At 44.9% G+C, this 22,673-nt stretch overlaps 1 protein-coding gene across 3 annotated transcripts in view; it reads right to left on the bottom strand.

Annotated features, from left to right (window-relative positions):
* PAG1 (phosphoprotein membrane anchor with glycosphingolipid microdomains 1) overlaps positions 1–22,673 on the bottom strand; it is a 602,401-nt gene that overhangs the window by 5,017 nt on the left and 574,711 nt on the right. For all 3 annotated transcript variants that reach the window (XM_085605365.1, XM_085605366.1, XM_085605367.1), the window contains one exon: positions 8,625–8,684. In XM_085605365.1, coding sequence (XP_085461491.1) covers positions 8,625–8,684 — 60 coding nt within the window. The remainder of the gene's footprint in view (positions 1–8,624; positions 8,685–22,673) is intronic.

Genomic DNA, 22,673 nt, shown 5'->3' with positions numbered 1-22,673 from the left:
TATGCGACCCCCAACAGGTGTGTGATCTGAAGGGAGGGAGAAAGAGTCACTGCTTGGTGGGAGTGGCTCCCTTCGCCGAACCACCGCTGCCCCTGCCCTGTCAGTTATTCCTCCTGAATAACCACAGGAGGCTTGCTAATGCTGTTGCCTCTTGTGTGAGGTGGATGTCTCCAGAGAGGCGATTTGTTTACCGTCACAACACCACAGGCAAAAACAGAACCCACGGCCGATGGGTACTGGAGAGTCCCCATTGACTTGACAGTGTTCATTTCCTCTAGCATCTGATCAAGTTGGAGCCCAAGAGGTGTTCCCTGTCAAAAAGAATGTTGAACAAATGCTGTTGGACTTCTGACTGAAAGCCAGAGAAATGGAGCCAGGCATGAAGGTCGATCATGATCATGGAGTTGATTTCCCTGGCGGCAGATTCGTCCGCAACCTGGGCACATGTGATGGTGGTATTGGAGATGGTCTGGCCCTTGGCCAAAGCTCCTAAGTCCTTTGTCTGTATTGGTCTTGGAGATGTTGGATGAGTTCTCTCATCTCATGCCACTGAGCTCGGCTGCACCTAGAGAGTAGGCCCACTGAGTTGACGATGAGCCAACGAGTGGCAGATTGGGTGGCCACTCTTTTGTCCACCGCATCTATCATTTTGCTTTCTTTGTCTGGCAGCAGGCCATCCCCAGAACATTATACATTTGTTCATTTACATGCGGTATGCACAACCAGAGTCTCCAGGGGGAGCTGCCTCTAATATAAGGTGGATCTGACGGGGAGGCCTTATATTACTTATCAACCCTGGGCATGACTACTCAGTTGCGTAACACAGGAACCCCGCAGCCCCTGCAGTGCGGGGGGGTCCCCAGGCTCCAGAGTGCCCCCTCAGCAAGGTACTTTGGCTAGAGAGCTCCTGACTGAGTCCAGAGGGGGCCCCTCCACGTTCCTTGCAGAGGGGGTCCTCTCAAGTTTTGTTACGTCAGTGTGACCACTCTGGTCTTAACTGGGTCTTTAAAGATATATTGGGTGGATTTTAGCATGCCCTTGAGCATGGACAGGTATTGGCTTGAGTGCAGTGTGTGTGAGAAAGTGTCTCCACTAAGAAGACATCCTCCTCAGTGATGGTGTGTAAGTCCACCTTGTGGAAGGTGTGTTCTTTGTAAATGGCCTCGTAATATGAGCTGGTACCATCCAGAGGGGAAGGCTTGGTGGGGTAGAGGTCAGGATCATTGTCACCTGTGGAAACAACAACATAAGTATCCTAAGGAAAATCTTGGAGCTCTGGGTCATACAGGGCATCATATGGATCCTTAGGATCAAGGGGGCTACCCTCCTCATATTAGGAACGTGTGGACCCCTCTGGTGAAGCTGGTGGAGTGGAGTAGTTGCTTTAAGCAGAGGAGTGGCGGCCTTGGGTGGAGGAGGAGGAAGGTGAAGAAATGGGAGAAAGCTGAGAGGGCAGGGGGTTGGTGCCCCTATCTCGATGTTTCTTGGGCTTTGGAGGAGGTGGTGGATCCAATGCAAGCTGCTCCTCGAAGGTAGCTTCCTCTTGCGAGCGAGGGTGTCCTGTTCCTTTGGTGGTTGCTTGGCAACATTCTTACCTGTTTGAGGGTGGATGAATAGTCTCTTCTGCCTACTGTCCAACTTCTCCTGGAGTTACTGCAGAAGTAGGGAATAGAGGTCTTCAAAGCCCAACCAGGAAAGTGCTATAGATGGGCGTGTCACGGCGACAGGTGGTTTGGCTTAGTAGCGGGTCTTGGTGTCGAAAGATGTTTTGGCTCCCAAGAGCGAAGCTGAGCTGATGCTGAGGAACAGGAAGACATTGGTGGTACTTAGGAAAGCCAGGTCTTATGTGGGTGTGTCGGCATAAGAGCTGGGGTCAGCTCTCAGGCCTTGTATCAGTGCTGGCCATGGCTAGGATGCAGAGGTGGACCGGAAGGCTGTTGGGCTGGTAGTGGCCTTGACGTCCGGCTCCCCAAGGGGAAGTGGTTGGCCGGTTGGTGTGAGTGATGGAGAACAGTACTCACGGTCAACGTCTTCGGGCATTTTCTCGGTGGGGGTGGCTGGTCGTTGGCTTCAGGGCCTGAAGGAGAGCTCAGCTCCAGACTAAAGCAGGCTGGGTGCTCTGCAGACACGGAGGTGCCTGTTTTCGCTTACACTTCAACGTCTTCACTGAAGATATCAGGGGGTATCTTTGTCTTGCCACTGCTCCATCTTGCGTCGAACAAGGTTGCATACTAAGTGGTGATCATACCACAAATATTTGGAGTAGTATTCAAAATGGTACCCTTTACACCATAGATATATCACTATTTTGACTCTGGACCCAGGTAAGTATTCCATGTCTCCTTGGCCAATTAAGGCTCCTTGTTTCTATTTGAGATTCCCACTGCTACTCCTCACTTCCCAATATCTTTGATACTGATATAAGCAGTCTATTCATATCTTTTTTTGGGGTTCTTTACATCAGACTGCGCAATGTATTCATTTTACAGTGTAAGACAGACAAATAACAATAGTGACACTTCTAAAACAACAGCACATAGACAATTATTTAACGTACAGTCAACTAGTGATTAAAGTACATAAATTGACTTCTTGTCTGAAAGGCTATTCGTTATCTACATACATAAGTGTCCAACACATATAATGACACTGTTGAAAGTAAGGAATGTCCAGAACAGGAGTTGTTCTTAGTACTGCTTTATTGACCATCCACTCTTCACAACTGACAATGATCTCAAGATTTCAAGGTGAGCTCCAGGTGGAGGGAACCAAAGAGAGAGTGAGGGGAGGGGGGAAACAGATCATACCAAAGTGTAATAGGAAGAAGGACTATAACAGACACATTATAACTTTAATGAGAAAGTGTCAAACATAACCATTGAAGGTTTGACAGTCAATTTTATTGGGGTCATATTATTCTCCCTCAGTGTGTATTGGTCCTATAGGTACTATATGGCCCTCTGTGGTTAGAGATGATAGATTTTTGATGCGTTTAGTGGTCTCGGAGGTATAAGTGTACTTCTTGACCTTCCGGTGTCCCTCTTTATCACAGTATATGTGTCCTGATCACGTTCTTAATTACGCCAAAGCGTTTTGGCCTTTTTGGTGGGCCAGGATTTTTGGCGAACATCTTCCTCAGGGCTGAAAGGGTACTTGTGTGGGACACATTTGTGATTCTTGTCATTCCAGGGAACTCCACCTTCTATATTAACAGGTGTGTTGATTAGGGGATGGGGGTTTAGGTTGGACTCCGTCTACTCTGTGCCACATAAAAATTAGGGTTCATTTACTTATATTGGCAAACCGCCAGGGTGGGTGCATCTAAAATTTAGAATATCCCGCTTTGTGGTGGCTACTGATGCTTGTTTTAATGACCTGCCCAGGCCGAGGCATCTGTGGGGAATGATTATCTGCGGGCGGTGACTCCAGATCCTTCATTACTTGGGGCTGCGCCTTCAATCCTCCGAGATTCAATCTTCAAACATGGGAAGGTCAAGGAGTACACTTATACCTCCGCGACCAATAAAAGCATCAAAAATCTATCAACTCCGACCACTTAGGGCCATATAGTACTAGTAGGACAAATAAACCCTGAGGGAGAATAATATATCCCCAGTAAAATTGACTGTCAAACCTTCATTGGTTATGTTGGAGTTTTCTCCTTAATGTTATATATGTGTGATATGTATGTGGATAATGAATAGCCTTTCAGACAAGTCAATTTATGTACTGTAATGTCGAGTTGACTGTACGTTAAAGAATTTTCTATGTGCTGTTGGTTTATAAGTGTCACTATTGTGATTTGTCTGTCTTACACTGTGTAATGAATACATTAGGTGGTCTGATATAAAGATCCACAGAAAAAGTCTTACTCTTGCAGAACTCTTATTATTTAGGATTGTCTGCTTTTATTTGCATACCAGTATGTACTATAGAAAATATAAATACCCTGGTTATATCAGTATGAAAGATATTGTGAAGTGAGGCGTAGAAGAGATAATCTCCAAAGGAAACAAGGAGTCTTCATTGGCAAAGGAGACATAGAATACTTTTGTGGGCTCAGGGTCAAAATTGTGATAAAAGGATGGTGTAAAGGGTACCATTTTGAATGTTAGTACACTGATCCTGCCCTTATTGCCTTAACTGGATAACTCCCCGTTACGATAGATACAAATATATGGAGTGGCACTGTGGACAGTACTGAAAAGGGGTTCTTTCCACTACAGCCTGAACATTCTCGAAGCGGGTGGCCGAAGAGAAGGGCTGAGGGACCCGAGGCTCCAAATGGATCATTGACAAATATGCTGGACAGACGCAACGGAAGCAAGACAGAGTAAGAAAACTGCAAGGAATGCGATTGTTTAGTGCCAATGGAAGTTGAAGCACCAAAGAATCCGACGACAAATGCCACACATTTTTTCCATTAGCAAACAATGAAAATGCACTGTATTATGATGAATGCACTGTCCCCAGGGCAGCTGCGAACTCTCACTGCCCAGGGTCAGCGCATTCAGGTGAAAAACCTGCTTTAAAGCTGCTTTGTGTATTTACAGTGCCGCTTGCACTTTGAAGAGGGATTAGAGCTCCCCTGGCAGGCAGGTGCAGTGAGTGATGGCACCTACCTGCAAGGGGATGTCTAGCGGTCCATAGTACCCTCTTCCTGCAAAGGGTTACCATCAGGGGGCACTGATTGTACGCCACCTTTTAGATAGCTCACTGTCAATGTGCCTCTTGAGAGCTTGTTTGCCTCCGTGCCCGCGTCTGTAATACGGCGCAGGTGCAGAGGCAAAGGGATTCCTTAATTTGCATGGGGCACGCCCCCATGCAAAAAAGGGGACAACCTCTGAAGATTGCGCTGGTGCTTTACGTGCGCCAGCGCTATCGGTATTACAGAAAAGGGCGTACAAGTGTCTGTAGCCTTTTCTGTAATACCATAGTGCCTCGGGGGCATGCAAAACGGACGCAAACGTCTGTTGCGCCCTGGGGCACTTGTATAACACGGCCCCAGGTGTTCAAATTACACATTTTAGGAATATTTGCCAAGCCAAACTAAATGGTACACTTAGAATACAAAGTATTATTTCAATCAAAAATTAAACAACTGATTAATGTATTATAAATCTGAAAACCGAAGGCTTAAAAACGATAGGACGTATCGTAAATGGTTTGAGGGAGACAGCTTTTGAATTTGTTGGCTGTCTTCACTTCATCGCCTAAATAGATTTCGTTTTTTGTGTTTTTCTGTTAATTTGGTTGTCTACCCCATTTCAATGTGCTGTGCAAAGTATTAATTAGAGAAACACCACTCAAAATTGGAAATTCCTTATATAGGGCAATTTTTGCTAGGCTCTAACATGGTGCAGTTTACTGCTGATCAGTTAAAATACAGCTGACAGTTATGCTGACATAATCAAATAACACCAAGTCAGATCTATTTATGTAATATGGGTAATACTAGTGGCAATTTTAAATGTGCTCAAGGCATGTGAAGCTGTAGATACACATGCTCTGCATACTTCTGCCATCTAGTGTTGGGCTCAGTAGTGTACAACTTGCTTTTCTTTAAAGAAGTCTTTCGAATCAAGAAGTGTTGTGACTCCTCCTATGACTGGTACTGCACATGGTCATTGGTTCCAATGTTAGATTGTTTTCTTCCGCCCTCTGGTTTCATATATCTAGCATTTAGTGCTAGATGTATGAAACTTTTTGCAGTCGCAAATACTCCAATTCAGTGTTGCAACTGCAAAAAAGTTATTTTTAATGTAAGACTGGTACAGTTGCTGAATGAATATAGAATCACAATTTGGAAGGGACGTGTTGTGGGCATCAATTCCAAATTGCAATTCAGTAACATGTATATCAATGGTTTGCAACCGGAATCGCAGTTGTACCCCCTTCAAAAGTTACAGACTCCCAAGGAGGAGTGGTAATCTATTTATAAAAGGGATGGGGTGCCCTTTGGACCTCTTCCCCTTTGTACAATTAGGGAAAACTTTCAGGGGGAGTAGCCATTTGTCCAGACAGCCACTGTCAACTCTCTCTGAAACATCTGAAAAACATAACCTTTTTTTAATTTTTTTTAAAACAAGGCCAGTTTCCTTAATTAGGCTGCCTATATATAAAAACAAATTAACTTTATGTAAAGTCAGTCACAGAAATGGTGGTTTGCTGACCTTTGGTGGCCACCATGTCTGTGATCATTACCAATTGGAGTCAGTCACAATTTAGTAGGTCAGATTCCGACTCACTCAGAATCCTTATTTTGTGAACAGACCTGTTATTGTATAGGTTGGTTTGCAAAACCAGTTCCTGCTCACAAACAGACGAGTTACAAATAGTGACTGCTTTTCACAACCAGAAAAAACAGTACATCTGCCCATTACTTGGGTACTTGGGGTCTCTAGAAGCCCTTGAGAGAGTTTGCATTTATCTCTGTGCCTCAGGTGACTATTTCCAATGATCAGTTAGCCACTCTGCCTGACAGTAGACTTGTGCTGGTGCTGTTAGATGCAGGCCTGCTCATACGAGAATGTTTTTCATTGACATGTTAAGCCATTAAGGATTTCTCAAAATAAATCCACTCGGGAAAATACCAATGGTTGAGTAACTATTGACAAGAATTTGTCAATGGAGGATGCATTTGCGATCAGTTATAGCTGAACTTTATTTGACTTTTGAGGGTTGTCTTTAAATAGCAATTACAAATTAGCTTGCTTTGGGACATGTATTTATTGCAGGAAAATTCTCTTAAATAAAGACCCCTGGCAGACTCTTCCTTGATTTACTTTTAGAAAGACTACTGAAAATACATATTTCCCCAAATTGTCTGTGCCTAATATGTCAAATGATTTAGGTGTTTTCAAGACTTACATACCCCTCTGTGTTCCACACAGATCCCCTTTATCAGGTACTTATTGTTGCCTTGTATTTCAGGATTAGCAACATTTTGTACATGATGAGATGGTTATCATGGCCATGTCTTAAACAGATGTCCTTCATAAAATCACCCACATCCTCTGTATTTCCCTTAAACTCCTGAGGAAGGCTGTCTAACAGCTCAAAACACACTAAATTTGTTCAAGCTTCTTTCATTTGATAACTTGTTGCAAGGACTATTTGTCAGCAAGAAGCTTTGTAAAACTAAATAAAAGATTTCAATTGAACCTTTGGAATTTGACTTAAAATGCAGTGTGGGGAGTTATTTTACAAAGATATAACCGTATTGCGGCAAGTCGCCTGGAAGTGGCTCTATATGCATGAGTCTTTTACAAGCTACACAGGTAGTCAACATCTGTGACAGGCACTGTGGGGAGTGGAGCAGAAGACGGTGTGATATTTGAATTTTCTTCATGGTTTAGCCTTTAGAGATTCTTGATCACTAATCAAGGCTTCTGCAGATAAGACACCATCACATAAAAAACAGTGCAATGTAGAACACATTGTAGATTTCTGAATAAAAATTCACCGCCTCCCAGCAGGAGGAGCTGAAAAGTGGAAGCCTCGAAATATACTTACAACCTTCATGACCATAATGGACAATCTGGAAGGCAAAAGACTTCACTTCCCCTTACTTAGCCCAAGTCGGGGTGAGGAGATTTGTCATGTATGCGCCTTCCCAGTACAGGTTATGCTAAGGCAATACTGATAAAGGATCTGTTGGAGCTATGGCACCCTTCAAGGAAAGAGGAGTCAGGAGGTGTGCCAGGATAGGTTGCATGGCAGGTGACTACCAATGTATTCTCTGGTCAGAGATTTGTTTTTCCCTGATAGCTCCAGCTATAGTGATAGCCCCTGGTGTGCCTCCCAGAATTGCTGAGTAAATCTGAAAAGTCTGGATGAAAAGCATGTCATATGTTTACTCTACCAGATGAGACCGTTTTCTATTGGTGGGTGGTTGCCGTGGGGGCTGGTCCCCCAACCCCCCCACAATTTAGAGTGGGATCTTACCTGTCCATTTAGTCCCCTCTTTCAGGCTGCATGGACCGGCCTCTTTCCTTCCCCTACCGTGGGCTGGGGGGGGGGGGTGGGATTGGCCTCTGCTCTGGCCCGCACTCCTTCCCCCCCCAGGGGTATGCTCTGAGTCCCCCAGACTAAGATTGTTTTCTTCGTGGCATGGTTGGGTACGGAGGGTGGGTTCTGGGTGGGATATGGGGTTGTGGGTCAGTTGAGCGGACAACGCTCCCCTTGGACACAATAGGTTAGAGGCTAGGAATGTAATGCATAATACTGTGATGAACTGGTGGCCTCCCTAGTTGTATTGTAGACAACACCACAATTGGCACAGATGGCGCACAATGCCTGAATTGTATCCTGTGCTCTCTGCATAACTAAAATGCTCAATGTGATGTGTATTATGATGTACCCCCACATGAAAATCCCAATAAAGTGTGTTTCAAAAAAAATATATATGTTTACTCTACCAACCTCCATTTACTGACACTTTATCTTTACCCAGAAGAAGCATCAATCTAAGGCAACCCAATAACTCCTGTTTAAAACTGCCTGAAAGTTCTCATGTTAGGTGTGAAACCAAAGCAATAATTAGTGTCCTATTAAATAAACAATAAAACATTAAAAACTCAAAATAGAGTTCTTCAAAGGTACAGTACAACAGTTGAACTTACATCATCCTCTTGGACGTAGGACTCATCCTTCAAAGACTTGTAAGACAGTGAGCTGTTCCTCTGAAACAAAAAAGAGAACATTCACACTTCTGCTGTTAAATGATGCCAAAGACACCCTCTCTTTTCATCAGCTATGTTTCAATCATCCCATATATGAATAACACCATTTACAAATGCTACCTTCAACAGTGATCAGTCATTCAGCTCAACTCTATCAGTAGGAAGAGTTAATGTAGTATTCAGTCAAGACAGTGGGACTGGTGAAATTAGTGTGCCATGTGTTATAAAGACATCGCTGATGAGGATCAAATATTTAATAATTATACCTGAAAAGATGCTTTGGCATTTTATATCAAATGACTAAATGTGCCACTAGGTAATAATTAAAAAACAAATAAATCCTGCTATGCCAATTTTATTTTTTGTAGCATATGCGCTCAATGTCCTCAAAAAACTAAAATGATTTGAGGCAAAAATTGTATTCTGTTGAGCAACAAGTGAGGTAGGTCTTAATATTTACAACAGAGAATAAATGGATTCCTTCCTCTATGAAAAAAACTGTTAATTCAAAATTTTAGACTATGCTCAAATTTGGGAGTATTTGAGGATTTGTAGGTGAGATTTACACCCTGACTCAATGCCTAAAGGTCGCTTGATAAGACTTCTGCTGGGAAGGTGCATGAATGCAGGCACACAGGTGGACCATATTTACATACAGACATCCACATGTGAATGAGTCACAGCCCTTGTATGTATTTATGTATTGTTGGAAATGTGTCCTATCTACAGGGTTACCCTGTATTTATTTTGCCTTGTGGCTGAACTGTATTTTTGCTGGCTATAGAACTCTGTGCACTTTATCTCTGTTAACCAATTGTAAAGAGCGTGTGCTCCTCTTTTCAACATGATGAAATTTGTATACATCTGATTGGTGTATTTTATATGCTTATAAGTCCCAAGTATATGGTATCAAATATACTCAGAGCTGGTAAATTAAATGCTATAAGTGGACTGTGGTACCTGTTGTGACATCCAGTTAAGTGGCACTGTTAAGCATGTCTCCAGGCCCACCGGTAGCATAGCTGTGTAGGTTTTAACTGAAAATTTGACCTGTCAATATAGCCCTTTTTCACAGACCTAAATCTTCCTTTTAAATGTTTATAAGCCACCTCTAAGTAGGCCTTATTGCCAATAGGGCAGGGGGCCTGGTACCTAAAAGTAGGACATGTAAACGTTTAGTGTTAAATATGTCCATATAGAGAAAAGGCCTTTACAGCTATTTTCACTGTAGCAGGACTGGCTGTTCCATAGGAAAGCATTAGGATACAATATTAAGTTTAATAAATGTTATCTTCACCTAGAACCTTTTGAAATATTGATTACAATCCCAAGTCATTGGTTAAGTCAGATTAGTAATAAATGTTTTGGAAAGATGACTTTTAAAGAGTTGCTGTTTCCCTGCCCGAAGTCCCTAGCAGTTAAATCTGCATTTTGCTCTCTCCCTTCTGTCAGCTAGTAGTTAGCATTTCAATGGGCGTGAATAAGGTGTGGACAGGACAGGGACAGGGACAAGTAGCCTTGGAATTGGGGAGGTGTTGTTGTGCCCTTGACATGACATGCCCTTGAAATGGGTACAGCCTTTGGCCTGGGCCCATGAACTTGATTAGCATCAGAGTCTTACCCTGTCACAAGCAGCTGGATTTAACATTCAGGAGTGTCCGCTTCTTGTGTCCCTCAAACCAGACCGGCCTCCATAACAGTGGCCTCTTGTTGACATCACTGTGTCAGATTCTGCTGGAGTGACAAGACCTGATTGACAGGTCTGTTAGGGTTTTTTGTATGGCATTTATGGCACACATCAAAGGAGAGAAACAGAATGCCAAAACAATGTGTGTGTATCCTCTGGTTGCTAAAAGCTCTGCTTTGTTTACCAGACTTCGGTTTCTGAGTTTGTTGAGGGTACATGGATTGCATAAAACTGGATTCAGTCTTAGATGTGGAAGGACACTAGGATTACCATTGTGCACACACAACCCCCCCCCCCCCCAACCATTTGTGCCCAAGTTTATTGGGACTGAAGACTTTGCCCATTTTGAAAATGTCCAAAATAGGTAGGGTTAGCCCTGGGAACCTTTACCCCATTGGTTATGGGGTCCCCAAGGTTCCCTTCCACACACTAGGCCGTACCTGGCATAAATGTGGCATTTCCAATTACTCACTTCAGAACACTCTTGTACCTGTGGGAGATCAGAAGAGGACTGAACCTTCTGTCTGAGACCAGAGAATAACCTAGAAGACTGGATCTGCTCTGTCTCTTGTACCCAGGACAGCAAAGTGGCCTCCATGGGTCATAAGATTGGTTTTTTGCTAAAGCCACAGGGACACAAAAAACTACAAGATGCCTTTTGCTGCAACTGCCCAGCTGGCAACTGGATCTGGACTGGACCCTCTTGTTGTCACCCTGTGAGTCTCTAAGTGTCTCCCCTGAGATCCTCGGGTGGGGGGGAGGGAGGGGGGGGGGGGGGTTGAGAAATGTACTTCGCTGGTGGAATGGGGCTTTAAAGGACAAAAGGCAGAAGGTAAACTTTTTGATCAGGACAATCCTGGTTAGTGTATCCGATCTGTGTTTCATCGCGGTTTGCATTAAACTGTGCCTAGGTCCTGTTCTGCTGTGACCAATAACTATCATTGGCACTTTGTGCTTCTTGGCACTATTTCTACTTAAAACATTTTTTAAAAATCATATCATCTTATTGGATTTTTGTCATTTTGGTGTCATGACTTTTTTTTTAATTCATTTTGGGATTTTTATTGTTTTGTATTTTAACTTTATGACTGTTTTAGTACTGCACACATACTTTATACATTGTCTCTACTTTAAGTATGTCTGCTCTGTGCCATAGCTACCATGGGGGTTAAGCTCAGGTTTATTTAATGACTATTTGTTCCCCCTGAAAAGGATTTTTATTATTATGCGAGCTGAGTTCTCACCGCTCTCAACTAATCATGGCTGTGAAGTAAGGAGCGCTGTCCATAGGATGAGGGTTTGAGAGACAATCATATATATCAAGAGGGGATTACACAAATAAAATGTACACACATTTAGGCAGTGGAAGATTACGTTGTTTGTCCAGAATCACAAGATGTTAGGTCTAGTGCTGAGTCCAGGATTCAAATTTGGGTTCCCAGGTTAAAAAGGCTACAGCAAAGGCTACTAGACCACATCTCCCTAGCTCTACCTGCAACTGTTACCAAATGGCCATTATGCAGCTGACAGTGATCTGATATATATCGCTCAAGATTAGGCCAATCTTTCTCTGGTCTAATCTATTTGCAGTTAGTGAGGAGGTCACAGAGTGGTCTTGTGCTTTCTTTTGTGAGAAGGTAAGTAAACCCAAGGAGCATAAAAAATTCTACTTGATGCTCCTGTAAAACACTGGTCCATAATTGAACTCCACGTCTTTAATCTTGAGCAAAAACAATCCTTTTTACTCGTTACTGCTCTCTTTCCATTTTCCCTTGAGATCGGAAATGGCAACACCTCCCTTTCCTTCTGCTAATGTAGAGAAAGCCCATAACACAGTATGACATGTAATAACAGACTGCTTCATTATGCTTGGGTCTATGGTTGCAAAGACTACCTTCTCCTGTAGATTTAGCTCACCTCAACCTGGGGAATAACCATTGAGCCAGACATCTCCTGGTCGTTAGATCCTCCAATGACTTTTTCATCCGTGCGCATCTCTCTTTTGCGACGGGATTCCGTCCCTGCCTATTCTACTATATCTGGCAAGCAGGAGGTCAACAAGGGAATGGGGGAAAACAGCCAATGAACTGCTAGCCTATGTTTAGCCGGCAACAACGCCAATGCAGCAAATTTATGTTTACTTTTATGATTTTTAGGATTATGAATAACCCCCAAATAGTGTAGGGCCGACTCCTCTAACTCTATCCCCATCACCCGTCTTAAAATCTGTACCACCGTACCACCAATAGTCTGTCAAATTCCTACACGACCATGTCATATGCAGAAACCCAGCATCATCCAACATGAAATTATATATTACTTCAAACAAAAGACAAAAGGTTAGATTGAGGGGGAGGGTAGATTTGTGACTGTAGGAAGAATTTTCGAGTGTGATGTTGTTTTGTCATCAAATGCATTTTTTCAAAATAAGCGACAAATAAGATACATTTTCTAGAATAAGAGAAAAGCATTTTCATAAACAATGATTGTTAGGAAGACGCTTTAACCAATTAACATTTTTCTGTTTCTTAATATGTTGGTCTCAATCTAATGAAACTTGGGGTACATTCCTTTGATTGTAGACATTCAGCAGAACTCCCTGGTGACTTGCGGCAGCCTCATTACATGTGGGTGGGAGTACTCAAGATCAAAGAATACACTGGACATTAGGAACTCATCCGTTTACAAATCTTTCACCTCTGCAAAATTTGCTTTCGCTCAAAGGCACTTTGGGGCATATTGCTAACAAAACTCGTTTTACATCAATGTGGCATGTCTCAGGCTAAGAGAAACATAATGCCTGTGAAAAACAAGCGTTGAAAATGCAATAGGTCTCGCCTTTGATTAAGTTAAAGCCATTTGCTTTGCTAATGGTATTGTATAGCAAAGCAGATGGCTTTAACTTAATGAAAGGCGAGACCTATTGCATTTTTAATGCTTGTTAAGTCAGTGACCAGGTACCAGTCTGTTTAGATTAGGTAATACCATCTGACGAGTATCCCTTTGGCAATTAGAGTACATTTTTGTCTAACTGTCCCAGATCCCCCTCCTTTACATTATATTCAACTACCAACGTTGGTAATGCGTAACAGGGCACAGTGTGGTGCAGTCCAGGGTTAGTGTAGTGAGCAGTATACATACTTCATGGCACATTAACTGACATCCCGCAATATAGATGCAACCCGTAATGAGACTTACAGTAATACGTTTGACATCATTCTGAACACCATTGTCAGATTATAATCAGGTCCTCCGTTTTTAAATCTTGGTTCTCTGCAACTCCCCATTATTGTATTTGCCATCACCCCCCCTCATGTATTACAACCTCCTTCTTTGAAACTATACCCCTGCAACCTAGCAATATGTGATCTCCTCTCGCCTATCCATGTACCCCACCAACCATTACATGAACTCACATTCCCCACTATTGATCACGACTCCCTCTAATTAATCTACCACAGAGTAAATTGAGTAAATGTTCGGATGGTTTACTTGACACCAAAAAATTCAAATAACCAGTACCAAGCAATAACCAGGGCGACTAGTATTATGTGCCAGGGGAGGGCCAAATTATGTGGCAGGGTGGCAAAATTATGTAGAAATTATGCGACATAATGTAGAGCATTTTATGATAGTATTAGTTCATTACTTTGACATGTTTACACATGATAATACTGTCTGTAAAAATATGTCATCTTGCTTGTACCAGTTTAACTTACAAATACAGCAGTAAACCAGTGAAAGATGGCCTGTCGATCTTTGTGATGGGCCTTCCACTGTGCAAGAACAAAGTGATTAAACAAATGCATTCTGGGGGTTATGAGCTTGTGTTGCTTTCGTTGAAGTAACTGGACTAGCACACTAGAAAGCAATGATTTGGAGGTTTGGAAACAGCGTCGTTGCAAGAGTGACCCATGTTAAGACTGTACTCATCAGACAGTCTCCTTTTTCCACATGCGGGCCTATATTTACAAACTGAAATTACAAGTCCCTGTATGCTTAAGGCTGTTGACTTAAAACTCAATCAATCTCATAGTGTGTGGCGACATGGCCGCTAGAACAGTCACATCCAATGTTTAAAACTTGTCTACGTAAGTGCCTTCTGTCCTATAAAACAACAAGGGGTATTGCATGAAGATGAGGAAAGGAAGCATTGTCACCTTTTTTCAGTGCTGGACTTTTAATGTATTACCCTTTGTGTTCTGAGAATTGTAGTCTTGTGTTTCTTCCTTTGAACCAGCTGGAGTAACTTCAAAGTAAGAAGAGCCCAGGTCTAGAGACATGGATTCCTGTGGTGACCAGCTTAATGGAAGACTGACCACACTGCCCAGTTACACATATACGGTACTGACACCAATTAAAACCATGTGTAGCTTTAACAATTTAGAAGTAGACAGCGGAGCAAAGATCACATGAATACGAGGCCTGTTATTAATTCTGGGGAGCGGGAAGGAAATGTCACCTAGGTTTCCAGCAGCGCGGGGCCGCGTTCCTCCGGAACACGTGTGACAGGCAATGGAAATGAACGGGCAGATTGGCACATCAGAAAAAGAAAATTCACTATAAATTGAATTTCACTCTATCAGCGCTCTCTCAAAGAGGGATCGGAAGATGCATTCTCGCTTCAGACACTTGTCCACAATGGAGAGCAGGGAAAAGAAAAACAAATTGGCTGGCTTAAGGTAAAAAAGAAAATTACAGCAACGTGTTGTCAACAGGGCTCGGTTATACGTGTAGCGACCAGAAATACTCGGCACAGTGACGGGACAGGGGAGAGAACTCGATGGTAGGTTTGGTCTCTGGCCCCACCTTAGAAGGGGGCCATTTTAAACGTGCGCCTGTGTCGCAAGTTCTCAAGGAGGTGCCGAGAGAAGCGTCACCGTCGGTCTTTAGGGATGCCCGCCCACTGAGGAATAGAGGTCAGATTGTCAACAAGCGCGGCCCGTCATGGGACGGACAGAAGATGTGCACGCGGGGACTGCCTTTACTGGTGGCGAAAAAAAAGTCCCCAGTGTATCACGCCGCCAGTAAAGCATCCAATCCCCGTGTGCACATCTTCTTTCTCCTCTGTCTCCCCGCTTGCACGCTGGAATCGTATCCATTCGAAAAGGCCTCTGCATGGCAGAGCAGCGAATGCGCTGCTTTCGCCAGGCCGAGACGTAAAAACAACCATGAGATACAGAACATTGGGTTGTCATCCAAAGGGAATGAATTGGGCACTAACTCAGAGTATCTCAGTGGTACTGTCAATGGTTAAGCGCATCAAAGGAAAATTCGAGGCATTCGTGTTTACATTTGCAGAGTACTGCTTTAATATAGTACCATATACTTCAGTTTAACTTAATCAATGACATTAAAAGCGCACTATCCTTCAATAATGAGAACATATGACCACATTCTGTGCTCAACCAGTGATAAGGACACGCAAACGAAGCCTGAAGTCGTTCTCTTCTGCTCCAGGGCTTCGAGGTAAGCCTTGTGCCCAGGCCTCACTTGTGCACACTCTGTGTGTGAACAGAACAAGGGCACCTGAATGACCCGAAGCTCTACCTGTGCTCTGCTTCTCCAGGTGTGAGCTCACCTGCGTTTCGTACAAAACCCTGTTAGTGGGACCTAAGGGGTTTTCATCAATTCGTTTTTTTTTTAACGAATAACCATTTTAATCAACATTCGAAAAGTCTCGGTCTGATAGGAAAAGTAATATAGATGTTGGTGAGTAAAGTGACAGAAGAGCTTTATGGCCATAAAAACTGAAAAATACAAGGAAAGATGCAAACTAAGAGGTTCGACGGGACAGGAGCATTCACTGTGTATGTCAAATGAAACATGGTAAGAGCCAGAGAACTGACACAATTAAAGAAAATACGGCTGTGGCAGGAGCAAGACAATAAGGGAGAAAGCTGCAAGATAGGGTACTGTGTAATGTTTTAAAACAAAGAAGGATTGGAATAGCCAATAGGTCTCGCCTTTGAGACCTTAAAAGTGTTTAGCCATGCAGCACATTATCGGACTACCCAATGTGCCTTAGAACCTAAAATAATTAAATGAAAATGGTCTGATAATCATAAACTATCTTCCGGAGAAAGGCTGCAGCATGTAATAAGCGCACTCGAAAACATTCAAAAGTGTGCTGCAAGTTATGCTCGTGCAACGTGAGAGTGACATAGTGTTCGCAGTGAGAGTTATTCTGCACAAACACACAACTTATATTTTACTCTCATGTCAAGCCCCCACAAAAAAGCACAGTTAGCTGGACAAAAATGCCAACCACGCACTACTCGGCTACCAAATAAACAGTTATCACTCATTGACTTTGACCATGTGCAGCCCTTTGGCTAGGTTTGTACTAAAGAGATACCAAATACACAGCCAAAGCAAGAGATACAAGATGAAAACATTCAAGTAATTCAAGCAGAAACCCATTACAAGGTAACAAAGAGGTGCATTAGCTAGAAAGGAGGAGATAGTTGCATGGACCAGTGGTAGATGTCATTGATGATAAATCAGAACAGGCAATGACAGTACATGAACATTATTCATGTGGCGCACGTTCAAGCTACATTTTCATTACACATGATTACAATTTAAGAGACCCAGTGATTAAATAATTTGGCCAGAATCACACATTTGGTCAACTGCCAAAGCTAGGGTTAGAGCCTGGATTCTTAGACTTCCAAGTCAGCAGCTCAACGTCGAGACACCAGTGGTTATGTATGGAACAGATGGTAACCATTTTATGACATCCTGCAGCTATTTAAGCACCAGTCATACTTCCTGCAAACTTTTATCCAGTTTGTATTTTCTATGTTGCTAGAAAATCCATGCAAATCAATATCTGAAACTGACAAAAAAAATGCAACTTTCAGACTTTCTTGGCCATACACCTACTTCTTACCCAACGCAACACGATTTTGCTACACACCTCCATTCTACTAACAGAATATTCTGAAAGAAACATTTATATTATTCAATTATAAACCCTACGAGGCACATATGCCTCAGTAGTTTACTCACTCCGCACCGGACTCACACCGGCTGAGCAGCACGTGCCCAGGGCTCGAGTAGACTGAACCCGGCTGCTCTGTCCCCCTTTTCGACTCATTCCATTTTTGCCTGGGATTCGGTAACAACACAGGAAAATGCTGCCTCTCCCCAAACACTATGCGACTCTTGAACACTTCAAGTGGACCGCTTGTAGGATTTCTTTCCTGGCGGGCTGACACCGATAGAAACAAATCACTCTTGATAGCGCGTGTCGCTCCACGCTTTGGACCACACCATCCGGCTGGATTCGTTCCGTGACAACTTGCCACACTGTATGGAATTTTGTAACCTGGTCCTGATGATGGCCTAACATTTCACAAACGGCGAAATGCCATTAACCCCCACAGCGTAACTTATGGCGACTTCACTGTAATTGCCACCAACACAACAAGCAGATATGCAACAACATACAATGTGTACTTGGAATGACTATGAAAACGTGCTGCTCAACGACTTGCTATTGCACTCTTTCCTTCAACTGAGTTGCGTGTATCATACACATCCTCAGTAGTCCAGGGGGCCGTGCCATGCAATATGCACAAAGGAACACTTGCCATACTACATGCACTAGATGCGTTTGGTTCTGGATCTGCACTATAAACATGCCAGGCAGTGTAGAGCATCACAAACAAACCTAGCCTTGTACAATTACCAGAGACACACATGGCACATCACCTGGACCATGCACACCCTTTGCTGCAGGAGCAAAAGAGAAGCACATGGCACAGAACAAGCATAACAGAATCAACAAGCACAGCACAAGCAGCAGAAAAGTGCCTTAAACAGGATGAGCACACGTTGGATCTTCCTGCAAATGTTCCATGTGCAGCAAATACACCACTCGTGTAACCAGTGATACAAATGCACAACTTGCTAAAACACCATTTATGGGCAGAACCGGATATAGTGAAAAAGCACTACATTCGCAATAATCAGTGCTATATGACACTACTCACATACTGTTTAGTTTACATATCCAAAAACGACACTAAGTGCTGAACATGGACCACTTATGCTCCCTTTGCTGCGCGCGCGTGCACACACACACACACACACACAAGGCAATGCACACACAACCCATACCCCTGAAGCTGCACAAGCACCCTAATGCACCAGTGCGGCACATGCTCGACTCACACACCAGATGCTAAATAGGTTCCACTCAGCACTGGGCGCTGTACATGCTCAACACATACACCCCAAGCTGGAGTTGCACATGCGTATATAGGATGTAGTTCTGCAAGAGGCACTGCATCAATATCACTCATGCCACAGTGCTACGGTCACCAGTTATGTCCCTAAATTTTGCGCGTATACCATTTATTTATAGAGTTTTGTATAGCGCAAACTCGACCTGAAGGTATCAGAATGCTTTACATAGTTGGCAGGGTAACAGTTGCACAAGTTACATATGGGTGAATACAATTGCAGTTACATATGGGTAAAATACAGTTGCATGGAATACAAGCAGCAGTGTACACAAGAAGTATACTTTAAGCAGTCACAGTTGTACACGTTACAAATCGAGTAGGTATAATCATATGGGGTAAGCACAGAGACAACACAGTATATAAGAGGCATACAACAGACGGTAGGATATGTGGGCGATATAGTTCTGAGGTAGCTACGATAGGGCTGTTGATTTAGGAAAATTGTATGCTAACAGTATTGGTGTGGAAAGAGCTGGAAATCATAAAAAGCATAGAATAACATATAGGCCTATAATAACAATGTACACCAGTGTTGACGTTGACTGCGCAAAAGAGCATATAAGCCTAATATAACAGTGTGAACTATCAGTGTAGGCCTCACGACACACTATACTCGCAGGATGAGATTATGGGTAGACAGTAGCAAGTTCTGGCGTAGAAGTGTTCCCGCTTCAACCTGGAGGTTGACGGGCGCAGTGGCCTCCATTTGGGGGATTTTAGATAGGAAGAGTGAGTTGCAGTAGGGAGGGGGCAGGGGCAATAGATTCCTTTGCAGATCATTGCAGGCTGTACCAGGAGGAGGTCAGGAGCTGTTGTAGGCGGAGCACAATGTGCTTCAGCTATAAGTCAAAGCTGGTGCAGGCATGCTGCTAGTGGGGGTGGTGCGGCGGGGTTAACCCGTGAGGGACAGGTCACCGGGCCATTCATTTGCTGTCTAGACACAAGCTTGAGACATTTGGAGTGTGAGCGATGCAGCACTCAGCACGATATACTGGGCGTCAGTCCCTTACTCCTGGCATACATGCTGGCGGTGACCCGCTTGCCTGCGGAGAGGGTGCCGGCCAGGTAGAGTGGGCCGAGGGGAGGGGGGCAGTGGAGTGCTCAGAGGCAGAAATAGGAGCTTCCTCATCATCACCTGCTTCAGGTGCGTTCTGTGATTGAAGGAGGTGGGGGTAAAGGGTTAGTCTCTGGACCAGATGCGCAACTAGAGCCAATTTGTTTTTGGGGGGGGGCTACTAAAATTTTCAGGGGGGGGGGCTGACACTTCCAGCAATATGCAGAGTGGAGATGAAGGGGCTCTAAGAAGGGGTGAAAAACAACAACAAAGCCTCATTGACAAGTAAATGGTATTTTAAACACCTGTGAAGTACTCGGGTGCGGCAGTGTGTATGCCCGGGAAGCTGTCTCATCAGGGCTGACACACACGACTGTGGGGTGGGGGGGCTGAAGCCCTTTGAGCCCAATTGGTGCTGCGCGCCTGCTCAGGAAGCATGGCAGTACCAAAAACACTGGGGAAGAAATGGGAGCCTCCTCACCATCATAAGTATTGGGTGAGCTCTGTGGTTGAGGGAGGTGAGCGTTGGGGGGTGGGGGTATTCCCACGACACATGGCAATCCCAAAGACACTCAGCAGTCCCCTTGGCAGACCAGGGCCAGTTAGGCAAACAATGCTTGACTCTTGCTTCTCCACTCTTTGCATTTTTCTGCTGTGCCTCTTATTTTTTCACTTACTGTGCTCCTCTCTCCTTTACTGATCGGGGCGATAGCCCGGGGTTCGCCATAATCCTTCAGACAGGAATGAGGCAGTTGCGTGGCTCTGTCTTTGTGTAGCCACGCTGGATAACCCTCCCGGTTGCCTCAAAGCCAATGTACAATCTGTGCACCGGGGGCCGGTCCAGCGCCGCTGGCTGATGGAGATCAACAGCAGAGAGGGCGACGGCGATGGGCTCCCCACATAACAATATGGTCACCTCACTCCCTCTAGCCCCTGCTCCAGCAAGTCATGGGCGTGAGAGTCGGCACCCTTGCTCGTTAAGGCTCTTGTTGCTGTTCCTCCGAGATGGTTCAGGCTGCACATGGCACAGTGACAGCAGGGCTGGTGGCTGTCTGCAGGCAAAAGCTGCCAAGCTTCTCCAGCCACTGCACAGTCCTCGCCTTGATCCTCGCCCCGGACACTAGTGCCATTATTGGCAACATCCCCACCCACAGTCTGAGCATGCATGAATAAATAAAAACACAACACAACTTTTGTTATGGGAAAATATTGCTGCAGGTTTATTCCATACAAAAGTATGCAATGTGGTGGGTTATCTTATGGGCGATCCAAGGGCAAGCAGCTGTTACCAACCTATGCTGCTCTGCCCACCTGATGAGCCAGCACTGTGGGAAACCCAATCAGTGCTACACCTTTTGGGTGATCCTCTTCCCGGATCACGTGACACATTGGTCCCTTATTACCTCCGTCCCTTTCAGGGCGGAGTGTAGCAAGGCAAGCTCCCGGTTAGTCAGGCCCTAACCACCCGAAGGACTAACGGGGCGCCGACACGGTTTTCCAGGAACCTGCCCTGAGGCTTCTGGTATTTGGCTCTGGCACCACTATTGTGCTCGTGCAGAGTTACCCTTATGTACGCATCTGCTTCCAGATCACCCTGTAACTCTGCCTACAATGACAAAAGAAAACATTACAACGTTCTACGTACTTTGCCTGCCAGCTCCACGCTGGGTAAGTGGTAGGGTGGGAGACAGCGTGACTGTGCAAAGAGGCCGCCAAAAAGGCGGGGGGAGGTATAAGTACCCTCCCCTGACATCTGTGCGCCGGAAGTGACGCGCCTAGCGCGCCAAGGCGAAAGGACTCCTTCCCTGAGTCCCACCACTAGACTAGGAGGGATGTGTTTGTGCCCAAATGGCACTAAAGGGCCACCCTTTTAGGTGGCCCCCTGTGGGGGCCGTGGGCAGCCGCATATTTTGGGCTCACTTTTCAACTGTTATCAGCTGTGCTGGATCCCAAGATCGCCTGCTTTGGTTCCAGAAAAGCGGTGGCTTGATGGGGGCTATTTTTGTGGGGATTTACACCAAAAGGTGATCCTTTCCCGGGGAGCTCCCGATGGTAGCTTCATTGCAGTCGGCCATCTTGTTGCACTGTTGCCATCTTGTTGCATGCCATTCATGCCCAAACTGTGCATGTGCATCATTCATGCACACCTGGTGCTACAAGCTTGTATATCTCATGCATATCTCAGTGTGGAACATGCATCACACATACCCAGCACTACACGTGGAGCAGACAGCACAGGTATTACGCACACCCAGTGCTTGAGCTGTGCATGAAGTATCGAAACACGCATTTGTGCACACATATTCATATTATACTCACTTCCTGAGCACCAGGTGCTGAATAACACTATTCAGTACTTACTTCTTGTTGTACATGACCCATAACCCCAGTAAGAGCCGAACTTGGACCATTTATGCACTCATTGGTGCACACACATATACCAAAACACATTGCACTGCAGATGTACTGCAGGGCTGCCCCGGTCCCACGCAGGGGGCCCTCCTAAGAGGGCGGCCCACCTTAGTGCCACAGGACGGCACACGATGAGTCAGCCTCCCAGTGTTTGGGACCCTCGTGGGTCCCCCATACCACGTCACTTCTGGGCAGGAGGGAGTGGGGGGGAGAGGTACATATACCTCTCCCGCCCACTGGTCGCCCTCTTTTTAGTCTGCCTGGACGCCGTTTATGATTAGGAGGGGTTGACCTGTCTGGACCTTGTACCGGGAAGAGGCCTGGGAATCAAAAGGATACAGGTAAAGTTGCCTACCTTGGGGGGGGGGGGGGCCGGGGTAACGGTGGCCACACCCAGTGCTGTGGCGGAGTTACAGGGCGATCCAGAAGCTGTAAGGTACAGTAAGGGTACCCTCTGAAGGAGCACAGTAAGGGTGCTGAAGCCAAATATCCCCAGGGAGGTCCTCGCGTTGGACCCTGGAGGAGCGACGGCGCCCCGTTAGTCCTACGGGCGGTTGTGGACCTGAGCAACCGGGGGTTGC

The sequence above is a fragment of the Triturus cristatus genome, chromosome 5_1 (genome assembly GCF_964204655.1).
Source record: "Triturus cristatus chromosome 5_1, aTriCri1.1, whole genome shotgun sequence".
In the NCBI taxonomy this organism is placed as follows: domain Eukaryota; kingdom Metazoa; phylum Chordata; class Amphibia; order Caudata; family Salamandridae; genus Triturus; species Triturus cristatus.
This window is presented reverse-complemented; position numbering and strand designations above follow the sequence as displayed.